Genomic DNA, 13633 nt, shown 5'->3' with positions numbered 1-13633 from the left:
ACTTTATTTTCCTTCTGTGGACACAGTTTCACTGTGTAGTCTTGGCTAGTCTTCTCAGTCTTCCTGCCTTAGCTCCCTGGTGCTGGGGTCACAAGCATATGCCCCAGCCCTTGGCCCTGGGAGCTATTTACTAGTCTTCAGACAGTCACTTAACAATAGTCTCAACTCAACCTTAGTTTGTTTCTTTATAAATGAGATAATTAGGGCATCTTAGAATTTTTTCCTCTGAATTTTCAGGTGTCATTTGCCATTTGATTTATTCTTTTTGTTTTTAAGAACTCATTTGTTAAAATGTAAGTCATAAGGGCTGTAGATTTAATGTGGTTGGTAGAATTCTAGCATAGCATATATAAAACACTCAATTCAGTCAAGCAAAAGCTAGATGCATTAATAGCTTACAAATTTTCCAAACCGTTGTTCACTTTCTTGTTTATTTTGCTTTTCTTTAAATATGTACACACATACACACACAAAGTTTTTATGTATTTGCATATGTGAGTATGCAAGTATGTGGTGCCCAGGTAAAAGGTTGGAGATCAAAGGACAACTTGGGAAAGTTTATTGTTTCTTCTGTTGGTTTTGGGGATCAAAATTGGAGCATCAGGTTTATGTGGCAAGCACTGTACTTGTTGAACAGTCACGCTGGCCTTTATTTGTTTTTTAATATTCAGTTAGTATGTAATTTTATTAATGCACTGTGATCTAGCAGTGTTTCCAATGTTTAGGTCATATGGTATTGTCATTGTGGAGACTATTATAGTTGTTATAGTTAAGTACTTTGGGTGGTTTATAAAGTTATAATTAGTCCATGGTTCTGCAGCCAGGAATTTTTTCAAAGTTAAATATATGCGTGTGTGCTTGTATGCATGTGTGTCTGTGTATGTGTCCATTTGTATGTCTGTTTGTCGAAGTTGTAGGAAAATTGAAGTCTGTTTTCTCCGGTATTTGGGTTAGGTTCTTAGGCTTAGCAGCAAGTGCTTGTACCCTCTGAACCATTTTACTGACCTCGAAGACAGGAAGTTGTAAGATCAAAATTTTCAGCTGGTGAGGGATTTCTTGTTGGTAGGGAGGTAGTACAGAGTTTCAAGATGATCCAGGGAATCACATGGCAGGCAGGATATACAAGAGCCAAGGTATAGAGCCAAACAGGCTTTTTTAGCACATCAGTTCCTGAAATAACCATTAATTCACTGATTAATGGATGAATTAATCCACCAGGTCAAAGCAGTTGTGATCTAATCACCTTTTCCCACCTCTAAATTGAGACAGGGTTCTCACTGCAGCGCTGGCCTGGAACTTGCTATGTGGACCAGGCAGCCCTGCCTTGAACTCTACCTGTCAGTATTGAAAGTAAAGGAGCCAATCACTGCGCCTGGCCTATTATCCCTTAATAATTCTCAGTGGTGTTATGTTTCAACGTAAACTTTAGTGGGAACATTCAAACCATAATACACTGACAAATAGAAAAATGCTTAGTATGCTATGGAGGGATGCTATTTTATATAAGATAGTACCATTTTAGTTTTAAAGAATTTTAAAATGAGTTTACCATCTAACCTGGGTTTTATGTTTTCAGATATTTTTACTGTTAAAGATATAAAAGGTATTAATTTGTTTTAATTATTACTTTCAAAATATTAATGATTTTCTTCATTAAGACTTTGAGCATGTGCTGTAGTCCAAATTACTCCATATTCTGGGGCAGGAGGATTTCTTAAGTTCAGGTATTTGGTGCCAGCCTTGAAAACATATGAGATCCTCCTTCACTTCTATCTTTTTAAAGACTTTTGTTTTTTATTTTATGTATTAGTGTTATATGTATGCGTGCATGTATGTATGTATGTATGTATGTATAAACATGTCCTTACCTGGTGCCCACACAGGTTAGTATCAGTGGGGTACTCAGCCACAAATGAAGCATCTATATCACACCTCCCTCTCCAAGGCCCAGGACCTGCTTTGGAAGAGGGAACAGAAAGACTGTAAGAGCCAAAGTTTGTAGAGACCAGAATGAAACAGTGTCTTGTTGATATGACAGGAAGGATCTCTCTATTCTTGAATTCACATCATTTGTGGTGGCCTGGACAATATCAATTTAGTGCTACTGCTAGCATGAGTGGGAAAGGGAATTCATGAGCCTCCAGCCCTAACTTAAGGAACTGTGGAAAGTTGATGTCTTTAGGGGAAGGAAAGTTAATTTTCATTAAGGGTGGGGTCCCTGGCCAGTCATTCATGCTTAATTGGATAGAGCCCTACATCCAAAAGGATATGGGTAGCACAAATTGGAGTTGAAAGAAATAAAAACACATTTATGGACTAGATATGTGGTTCCTTTGTTAGTGTTTGTTTAGCATTCACACAGCTCTAGATTCATGCCCTAGCACTCTGCATACAACTAGAATGGTAGCACATCCCTGTAGTTCTGGCAGCTTCAGAGGCATAAGCAGGCACATCAGAATTTCAAGGACATCCTATGGTACGCACATTGCAACTTTGAAGCCAGCCTGGGCTTCATAAGTCTTGCTTACCCCCCCCCCCCCCCGCCATGTGCCAAATTAGCCAAATTAGTGTGTCTAGAGAGATGGCTCAGGGTAAGAGCACTTGCTGCTCTTGCAGAGGACCTGGGGTTCAATTCCCAGCATCCATGTGGTGCTCACAAGACATCTATAACTCCAGTTCCAGATTTGAGATCTCTTCTGATCTTCTGGGGCACCAGGCATACACATTGTGTACATACATTCAGCTCAGGTAAAACATTCGTACACAGAAAAAAAAAAAGTCTTAAATATTAGAAACCAAATTTTAAATAATAATATAATAATAGTAATAGTAATATTAACAATAAGTGATTCACATTTGGTTGGCTGAGGTTGGAAGGTTGCATGTTTCCATACAAACTATATGGTTGTTTCCATACAACCATAGCAAAACCCTGTTTTGAAAAATAAAAGATGGTACTTGAGAGATGGCTCAGCAATTAAGAATGATTGATCTTGTAGAATAACCTTAGTTCCAGGAAAGTTCTGATACTGTATTTTGTAAGCCCTCTTCTGTTATTGTGTTCAGTGTACAAACTTGTGTACACACATCTGCGCATAATTTTAAGAATTTAAAGATGAAAGACGGAAGGTTTATTTGATCAGTGGAGTCCAAAGTATAGTCTCATAAAATGGTATTTTAGCAAATTATGGAGGTCTGTGGGTAATTGCATAAATTGCATAAGTAATTCATAAAGAAAAAATAAAATCATTGGTTAATTCCTAAATGAATTATCTACTTAAAAACGATACTAATCTATGAAAATCTAAACATGAAGGTGTTCTCTTCATGCTTTGCTTGTGAAATAATTATAGAAGGAAGTTTGGCCCTACTGTGTCAACCACTTCATTTTTTTGTTATATATTTTATGAAAGAAAAATGAAATATATAAAGATGTTCTTTTAGTATCACTTTTTACAGGCAAAATTTTGTTAAAAACCATCTGTTTACTAGTAAAGGAATAATTAAGTCATTTTATGTCTGTGTTAGACATTTATCACTTGTTTTTTTTTGGTTTTTCGAGACAGGGTTTCGTTGTAGCTTTAGAAGCCTGTCCTGCTGTCCTGGAGCTAGCTCTTGTAGACCAGGCTGGCCTCAAACTCACAGAGATTCTCCTGCCTCTGCCTCCCAAGTGCTGAGATTAAAGGCGTGCGCCACCACTGCCCGGCTTATCACATTTTTATAAGTAATCTTTACACATAGAAGCAACTTATATTAATTAAATGTAGGGAAAAATAATTAAATGAGCATACTTATATATATTTGCAGATATTTCTGGTTGTCATATATAATACAAGATATTCTTATTTGATACTTTGCCAAATTTCTTATGAGATTCTATTGTTCAATTAGGAAGTAAGCTATAAGCAGGAATCATTGAATTACATAGTTGAAAGATTATATTTATTGGTGGCTTAGTTGGATAGGTAATTTAATATCTCAGTTATTTAACAAAAATATTTTAAAACTTTTTTTTTTCTAGGTTACCATACATAATGACAGTTATGACATTCTTTGTGGTAAGAATTCTTTTCTCACCTTGTTAATTTGCTCATCATGAAATGTATTTGACAGGTTTTAATATCAAAATCTCTCCTAGTGTTAATTTTTGATGATGTGGTTTCTACAAAGTGTTAGAAAGCTATATGAACTGTGAGTAACTGCAAAGTTTCATTTGGGTTCAGTATCACAGATGTATATTTTCCTTGACTCGAATATTGAATTTGTGAATTGTTCCTATTTTTCTTTGTCTTTTGCATTAATTTGTATTTGATTCTTTCAAAATAAAAAGGTAAGATTAAAGGAAACTAAATTTTGATTGCCACAAATAGTTGTTCCTTTGCTCCCTAAAATGTTTTAATGTAGATGGTAAAGAAATGAAAGAGTCTAGGTATTATATTAAATTCTGCATTTTTTTTAAAGTCAGGGTCTTAATTTCATGCTTTTTTTTTTTTTACAGGAAGTTTAACAAACTCTTTGACTATCCCAGAATTTGAAGAATCCATGAACAATTGTGACCAATCTAGCCTGAATGTGGATAATATAAAATATTCTGTGTGGGTTTCTTTTTTTGAGATTTACAATGAAAGTATTTATGATTTGTTTGTTCCTGTATCATCTAAATTCCAAAAGAGAAAGATGCTACGCCTTTCCCAAGATGTAAAGGGCTATTCTTTTATTAAAGGTACATCAGCGAACATTGTTTTAATTTTATTGTTTCAAAGTTCACTTCTAATTTTGTGATAGCTATAGGCAACAGAAATGAAGCTTTTAAAAAATATTTTTATCCATTTTTAACATCAAGAAAATGAGTTTGTGCTTTGGAAATATTTTTTATGTTTATTATAATTGAGTAGAGGGGTGGGTCTGGCTTGATACTGTGTTTTCTTGAATGTTAATTACATTCTTGGTGTAAATGTAGATTGTTCCAATACTTATTATTCTACTTTGTATTTGGAACTTTAAAATATTACTAGTCTTCCATGTGAGCTTACATAACTTAAATATAAATGTCTTGCCTTATGTTTACGTGTCTTGTGGAGTAAGGAGTTGCTTAGTTGACTCTCTAGGATGGGTGACCAACAGAAAGATTTTATATGGTACTAGGTAAATACTTTGCAATGATCATACTGTAGTACAAATGTTACATTTTTATAAACTAGTACATATCTTCTTTATTTGTTAAAGATCTGCAGTGGATCCAGGTATCTGATTCTAAAGAAGCATACAGACTTTTAAAACTAGGAGTGAAGCATCAGAGTGTTGCCTTCACAAAACTGAACAATGCTTCTAGTAGAAGGTAAGTAGTGGGCCCTCAGGTACAATCCCAGGCAAGGACAGTACTCTGTGCAGATGTAGTAGCTGATTTTAGGAGATGTGGCCATCTCCTAAATAGGTTCTCTGAGATGTAGGTTCTCAGAGATGTTCTGTGAATGATAAAAAGGATTAGACAGTTATTTGAATAGTAGGTTTCCCAAATTGCAGGATGTTTTTGAGGTATTATTTTTACTCTTCCTTTATGTCAGCACCCTGGATTGTTTTCCCAGCTGCTTAAAGTAATCTTTCTATCTTTCCCTGGCATATGTACTATTTGAAAAATTATTTGGGTCATACTCTTAAATTGTTAAGGAAGAATGTTTGTGATGAGTGGGATTGGGGTCAGAGACAGAACGAGCTTTGGCAGGGAGACGCTTAAAGTACTTTGTCTTAAGGAGGAAAGGTGAGATGGTTGTGGGGTGGTACTGCGTACAGCAACCTGTGTATAGGCAGATTTATGTTTTGCTTTTATATTTTCAAAAACTATATCTGTTCACCACAACGTTCTCACTAATAGTATGATCTCTGCAAGAAAATTCTTGTTTACCCCCCAAAGTTGTGGAGATTGACCCCAGGATCTCATCTCTGATAGCCAGGCACTCTACTCCTGAGTTACATCCATCTCCAACCATCTTTTTACTTTTTATTTTTAAACAGGGTCTCACTTAGTAGCCCAGTCTGACCTTGAACTTTAGATCTTTTTGCTTTCTCCTAACGAATAGCTGCATACTGAGTCGTTATTACACATGATTTTATTAATAGAAATGGAGTCCTAAAAGGGAAATGTTTGACGGATTTGGGGTTTGGCAAGTGATACGGTGACACTAGACAATTGGGCAAGTGTAGGTGACAGTGCAGTAGAGGGCTGGCATATCTGGCAGCTAGTTGTAAAATGTATCCCTGGTAGATGATAGATTAAACTTGTGTTAAGAAGCCGGTCCATTTAGGTGCTTGTCTCCTGTAGATTGCATGCATTGGAATGGAGTGATAATACTTGGTCTTTGTTTCTTTTAGTCACAGCATATTTACTATTAGAATATTGCAGATAGAAGATTCTGAAATGCCTCGTGTAACTCGAGTTAGTGAGTAAGTTGAACATTCTTTAAATTGTAGTTATTTTGAATCATTTTGAAAAATTTTATAGTAACCATTTTTGGGGTTTGATTTAGATTGTCTTTATGTGATCTCGCTGGTTCAGAACGAAGCATGAAGACACAAAATGAAGGTGAAAGGTTAAGAGAGGCTGGGAATATCAACACTTCCTTATTGACTCTGGGAAAGTGTATCAGTGTTTTGAAGAACAGTGAAAAGTCAAAGTAAGTGCCATTAGTATAAATATCAAACTCTTTAAATTTTAAACTTTGCTTTTTTTAGAAAGTATTTTCTGAAAACCTGTTTCTTACACAGTGTGTGTAGTGATTATTTTCTACAGCAGGTATACACTAATGCTTTAGAAAACATGTCTCTGTGATGTTGATTCAGCCAGCATCTCAAGCTTCTTTGTGTGTGTCCTTGAGACAAGGTCTCAGATAGCCTGGGCTAGCTTTGAACTCAGTGTGCACTGAGGATGACTCTCAGCATGTATTCCTCCTACTTTCACTTCCCACATGGGATTCCAGATTTGTACCACTACGTGTGGTGCTTTAGAGTAAACTCAGAGCCTCGTGTGTGCGAGCTAGGTAACTCTGTTAGCCGAGCTACACCCCAGTCTGTAACTACTTTATTTTTAAGTGATGGATTGTATGCATTCTTGTAGATGTGATAGTTTACAGCATATCTTTTTAAGCTGATTAAATGATAGATTAATTAGCCTTCACAACTTTAGTCAAGGTATTTTATGATATATGCCATAGAGTTACTATATTATAGGGAATACTGTTCAGTTAGATGTTGCTTTTACATTTTTTTCTAAATTTTTTTTTTGGTGGCTTTTACATTTTGCCTAGTAGATTATTGTATTATTCTTAGCAGTATTTCTTAAAATAGAAAGACTATTATAAGGGTAAGTAATTAAATAAATTTTATTAGCAGCCCAACTAAAGTATTTGTTTCTTTAGTACTGGGAGTCAATATTGGGGCCCGGCACATGCTAGGCAGAGAACTAATGCTGAGCCATATTTCTAATCCTACATGAAATTTATTCTAACTTGCTGTGTTTTCAAATTTTCTCATAGGTTTCAACAGCATGTGCCTTTCCGGGAAAGTAAACTGACCCACTATTTCCAAAGTTTTTTCAATGGCAAAGGGAAAATATGTATGATCATAAATATTAGTCAGTGTTGTTCTGCGTATGATGAAACACTCAATGTATTGAAGTTCTCAACCATAGCTCAAAAGGTAAATGTGTTTGGATTGGTGCTAAGCTTATGAACATCTCATAGACTGTTAACCACTTGCCTTGAAAGAGCAAGTGTTTGGGTTTTGTTTTGTTTACTTTGCCTTTTAGTTTTTAAGATAGGCTCTCTGTAGCCCAGCCTGGCCTTGCAGTTGCAGCAACCCCCTGCCTTTGCTTTTTCAGTGTGAAACTACAAGTGTGGACTACTGTGCCTGAGTAATGGTTCTATGAAATAAGTAATGCTTTGTAAGTTACTCTGAGCCTAGGAAATATTTGAAGATAAAATTATAATACTTTAACCAACTAGAAAGACATAGAAAAAATTTAATGTTGTCCCTAAAGGAGTATAATGACATTAATACTAAATATTGTTTATAAGCATAAATTATAGATTCATTAGTAATTTTGGAATGAATTGTCCACTCTACTTTTGATCTGACTTAGGAGTGATGGTCATCAGAAAGTCTTTGCTATAAATGGTTTAAAGAATGCAGGAAGGCACGTTGACATGTAGATTGCATGCAAAGTAGACTTTTCTTCCCAGAAAGTTTATTTAGTAATTCCTTTTGTTAAATGTTTGTTTGCATAGAAAGAGAGAGAGAGGAGGTCACTGGTTGCTTCTCTGATCATTTAGTTCTTACCCTAATATCTGGCTCCCAAGTTTTTATTGATAAAGAATAATCAGATAAATGGTACAACTTGACTAATTTATTTATTTATTTATTTATTTGTTTATTTGTTTATTGGGTTTTTTGGGACTGGGTTTCTCTGTAGCTTTTGGAGCCTGTCCTGGCACTTGGTCTGTAGACTAGATTGGCCTCGAGATCCATCTGCCTCTGCCTCACGAGTACTGGGATTAAAGGCATGCGCTACCACCACCCAACCAATTTTACTACTTTATAAAGTTGTTTTCATTTGGTTAGGTGAAGTGGTACCTTTAACCCCAGCCTTTGGAGGCAGAGAGGCAGGTGGTCTCTTGAGTTCCGGGCAGACTGGTTCTAAACAGAGAGAACCTGTCTCAAACAATTACTTCAGAGAAAAAGTTCTTGTCTTTCCACTTGTAAACGCCACATTGGATATTTTAACAGGTGTATGTTCCAGATGCTTTAAGTTCTTCTCAAGAGAAATCTTTTGAGTCCATCAAATCTTCTCAAGATGTATCAGTAGACAATAATTTGGATAGTAAAATACTAAATGTTAAAAGAACCACTGTTTCATGGGAAAATAGTCTAGAAGATCTGGTTGAAAATGAAGATTTGGTTGAGGATTTAGAAAAAAGTGAAGAAACACAGAACACAGAAACTGAACTTACTGATGAAGATATAGATAAAACGTTAGAGGAATATAGAATCTTCAAAAGTCACCAGAACGAGGTATGCATTAAGATCTCTGTGCTTGGCTACTTTTTTCTGAAATTTAGACTTCATTCCTGAGTCTCTCTTTTTGTGTATGTGTGTGATCATTTGATTGTGTGCATGTAGAGATCAGATCAATATCAAATGTGAGTGTGTGTGGGGGTCAGAGAACAACTTTGTGGAGTAGATTCTTTACTTCCTGGGATCTGCCTGTCTCCCCACCACTGCTGAAATTTACATATGTGTGCTGTGTTTAGCTTTTTATGTGGGTGCCTGGGATTTTTAATTCAAATTGAGTATATGAGGCTATTTTACAAACAAGTATTTCAGCCTACCCCTCTGTTTTGGATTTTGAGATAGGGTCTTGCTCTGGGGCCCTTGTTGGCTTAGAGCATGTATTGTTGTCCACTCTGGCCCTAGAACTACCATCATCCTCTTGTTCCATCTCCCATGTGAAGATGTTACAGGTGCACTCAACCACACTCAGTTTTTCTTCCTAAGCTAGTGCTGGGGATTGAACTCAAGGTTTTACATCTGCTACTTAAGTGCTGTACTGAGCATATGCACAGTATATGCTTGGAAAGAGTGGGTGTGTGTCATCACATACATGTGTAAGTCACAAGACAACTCAAAACAGTCAGCCCTCTTCCTCCAGCATGGGAGTTCTGGAGGCTGAACTCAGGTTGTCAGACTTGTCACCAAACTCCTTTACCTACTGAACCATCTTGATTTAATGGTATAGCTTGTGGTAATGTTCTATAAGTGCATAATGAAGGCAGTAGTAGGTATTTTCAAGAAAAAAATTCACCAATATTTTGTTAAATACTTTTTTTTTTTTTAATGGTATGGAGCTTTGCACATGCTAGGCACACTCTCCTACTGGGATGCGTCCTCACTGCTAAATAGAAATGAGGTTTCCTACTCTTGCGTCAGTTTGAAGTATACTACCTTTTTACTCAGTGAACATAAATTGCATTTTAATTAGATGATAGATACCTTAAAATTATAATAAAATTTGTTGATAGTAGCATGTTTATTTATCCTTAGAATTTATTTAGTTAGAATAGCCAACAAGGATTTTTTTTTTAAAAAAAATCAAGACATTATTTGATGTTAAAAATAGTAAGAATAAGTTATTGGGGTAGTAAGGAGAGAGTTCATTTGATAAGTACTTGCTGCCTGAGCATGAGTAACTGAGTTTTAGAATCAGTTAAAAAAAAAAAAGAGCCTAGCATGGTGGTACCTCTTGTAATCCCAGTTCTGGGGAGGAGAAGACGAGTGGATCTTTGTGTTTTGTTGGGTAGCCAGTTTAGCCTAATAGGTGAGCCCAGGCGAATGGAAACAGAGTGGGTAGCATTTTAGGAGAAATGTTACCCATGTTGTCCAGACATGTTCACATGACTCTTGTGATTACATGCATACAAACCCACTTCCAAAAAGTTTTCTTACATTAATGCAGAATTTCATGTCTATAACACTTCTCCATCATTACTTACTGCATGATCATGATGTTTGCTCTATGGAAGCAGCACAATTGAGGCAATTCCTTGAATTGACTTTATTTTTTTTTTTAATAACAATACCTTATAACTACCACAAAAGTATACCAAGGTAATAAGCCTTCTTCCAGCCAGAAACCTGGACCATGTTAAATAATTATTTTCTCACATTAGTTCTTGATGAAGTTATTTTCAAACATAAAGTTGAGACAGTGAAGGATCTATAGTTTTTGAGAGTTTAATAGTTTGTTGTTGAGAACATAAATCACAGCCTTTAAGAATATCAGGGTGAGCCGGACAGTGGTGGCGCATGCCTTTAATCCCAGCAGATCGGGATTTTAATCGGGAGGCAGAGGCAGGCAGATCTCTGTGAGTTCGAGGCCTATAAGAGCTAGTTCTAGGATAGGCTCCAAAGCTACAGAGAAACCCTGTCTCAAAAAACAAACAATAACAGCAAAAAAATTTTTTTTTTAAAGATTTATTTATTATGTACACAGTGTTCAACTTCCATATATGCCTGCAGGCCAGAAGAGGGCACCAGATCTCATTACAGATGGTTGTGAGCCACCATGTGGTTGCTGGGAATTGAACTCAGGACCTCCGGAAAAGCAGTCAGTGCTCTTAACCTCTGAACCATCTCTCCAGCCCCCAGCAAAAAAAATTTAAGAAAAAACTGAGAATATATCAAGAAAGTATATAAGGCCTTAGAAACTGTTTTTGAAAGAATATCAGGGTGTTTTCTCGATGCTGTAACTTATTTGATCATGAATTTGTACCTGACATGTTAATTGTTAACTGCTATGTATCATATTATCATGTATGTTTTCAAAGTTGTGGAGTTGTTTATATCTTTTTATTATACATGTGCATACATATTTATGTATGAGTATATGTCTACACACACACACACACACACACACACACACGTATAGTAAAAAGCCTAAGACTACAAAGTTAATCTGTTTCTTAGGTATTTTGGAAGGCCGACATTTGTAGCAGTTTCTCTGCTCTGTACCATATGAGTGGTTCAGATTTTGATACTGTGTAGAGTTTGTGTCATTATGAGTGTGTGTGTGTGTGTGTGTGTGTATGTGTGTGTGCACACACATGATTGTAATATGTGTGAATCTGAGCTTGTGCTACAGTGAGTCATATATCCCTTTCTCTGACAGAGTACTTTTTCTATTTTTATGTACAGTCTCACTCTGTAGCCCAGTCTGGCCTGGAATTTGCAGAGATCCACCTGCCCTTTCCTTCTGAGTTCTGCTGTTAAAATCTTGGAGTATTACCATGCCCAGTGAATAGGACACGATTATAGTAGACTAAACTTTAAAGCTATCTTTGAACAGTCTATATTTCTCTTGGAGCTTACCCTTTTCTGTAAAGTATATGTCCTTATTTTAGAAACTTTTGGATTTAATAGAAGATTTGAAAAAAAGACTAATAAATGAAAAAAAGGAAAAGTTAACATTGGAATTTAAAATTCGAGAAGAAGTTACACAAGAGTTCACTCAGTATTGGACTCAACGGGAAGCCGATTTTAAGTAAGTTATTTCTTCATGAGCTAGTAAGAATTGAGATTTATTCATTTGTTAATTTTATAGCCATTTCTTAATTTATATTAGGTGACTTTTAAATGTGATGGCTTCTTTATATAGACAGTTGTTACACTTGAGCATTTAAATTGCTCTTTTAATAGAATTTATGTTTTAAAGGGAGACACTTCTTCAGGAACGAGAGACATTAGAAGAAAATGCTGAACGTCGCCTGGCAATCTTCAAAGATCTGGTTGGAAAATGTGACACCCAAGATGAACCAACAAATACAATTTGTGCCATGAAAGTTGGAACTGAAGTATGTTAATGAAAATATTAAAAATCAGTGAAGTTTTTGGTACCAGAATTTAATACCCCACATCAGTGATGAGAAATGTTAGAAATCATGGTTAAAGTTAAATATAACCCAAGCTGGTCTGTAACTCCAGTCTTCTTTCTATGGCTTCCTTAGTACCTTAGTGTGTGTCACCTTGCTAGACACAAACAGTTTAATAAACTTTCATTTTTGGAAAAGCTGTGTGTGTGTGTGTGTGTGTGTGTGTGTGTATGTGATTTGTTTCCATTTCATTTTTTTTTTGAGTCATTGTATTGCTTGTAGGCTGTGACAGTCATTTTTGTTGAATTACAGAATACCCCTTTCAGAAATGTCTTAAAATTTGTGAAGAAAAGGATATAAAGGGTCGATCACTTAATTGTTCTGATCAGACCAGAAACATTTATTTATATATAGAAAGGCTTGCCTTTGTTGGAAAAGTACTGTGGGTTGCCTCAAGGAAAGTTGATTAGTTTTTGCTGCTCCCACTGAAGCTGAGAGGGATTTTTGGAGGGATTGTTTTGGTTTCCTCTGGGGATACATGCTTTGTTCCTCAGCCACTGGATTCAGTGTCTGGGATAGAGATCTCCGGGCTCTCAAGGGCATTCCATCACGTTGTAATGTGTGCTTGGTTTGTGATGTGGACTTCTGCCCGAGAACAGAGACTAATTTCTGGGGTTACTGTAAAATACCATGTAAGAATCAATATGTGATTGAAGGTATACTTGAACTAGGTAATCAAAATTGTTCTGTAATAACTTATAGTATGGTTTGTGATATACTCCTGAGGAAATAAACTTCATGTTATATATTTTAGAAAGTGAAACACAAATTTTGAGAATTTGGGGGTTTCATGTAACTTAAAGAATTTTAAGTTGTGAGTTTTTGCTGTTTGAAAACTGACTAAAGTATTACCACATGAAGTGAATCCACTGTTAATGGTAGATGTGTGATTTCTGCTATTTTTAGGAAGCTCGTAATTATGTAGGAGTTGAAGATATTATTGATTCTCTTCAAGATGATGTCACTGATATTAAGAAACAGGCTGAACTTGCTCATTTATATATTACATCTCTTGCTGATCCCCAGGAAGCTATTGCTTGTTTGCAGTTAAAATTTAATCAAGTTAAAGAGGAATTAGCCCAAACTAAAGAAGAATTACTTAAAGCCCAAGAAGAGCTAAAAAGTAGAGAGAATGGTAAGTGTATGTGTACCCTTAT

The 13633-nt window shown here is 35.9% G+C and overlaps 1 protein-coding gene across 3 annotated transcripts in view; it reads left to right on the top strand.

The window, feature by feature from the left end:
• Positions 1 to 13633, top strand: part of Kif20b (kinesin family member 20B) — a 57184-nt gene that overhangs the window by 11433 nt on the left and 32118 nt on the right. For 2 of the 3 annotated variants that reach the window (XM_085693802.2, XM_048438899.3), the window contains exons 7-16: positions 4022 to 4058; positions 4499 to 4723; positions 5227 to 5338; positions 6370 to 6441; positions 6525 to 6671; positions 7530 to 7692; positions 8779 to 9063; positions 11949 to 12088; positions 12260 to 12398; positions 13383 to 13611. In XM_085693802.2, the coding sequence (XP_085549928.2) occupies positions 4022 to 4058; positions 4499 to 4723; positions 5227 to 5338; positions 6370 to 6441; positions 6525 to 6671; positions 7530 to 7692; positions 8779 to 9063; positions 11949 to 12088; positions 12260 to 12398; positions 13383 to 13611 (1549 nt within the window). The remainder of the gene's footprint in view (positions 1 to 4021; positions 4059 to 4498; positions 4724 to 5226; positions 5339 to 6369; positions 6442 to 6524; positions 6672 to 7529; positions 7693 to 8778; positions 9064 to 11948; positions 12089 to 12259; positions 12399 to 13382; positions 13612 to 13633) is intronic. The other variant, XM_048438903.3, reaches the window with a different exon arrangement.

The sequence above is a fragment of the Myodes glareolus genome, chromosome 7, assembly GCF_982192425.1.
Source record: "Myodes glareolus chromosome 7, mMyoGla1.1, whole genome shotgun sequence".
NCBI lineage: Eukaryota > Metazoa > Chordata > Mammalia > Rodentia > Cricetidae > Myodes > Myodes glareolus.
Note: the sequence above shows the minus strand (reverse complement) of the source record. Positions and strands in the feature narration are given on the sequence as shown.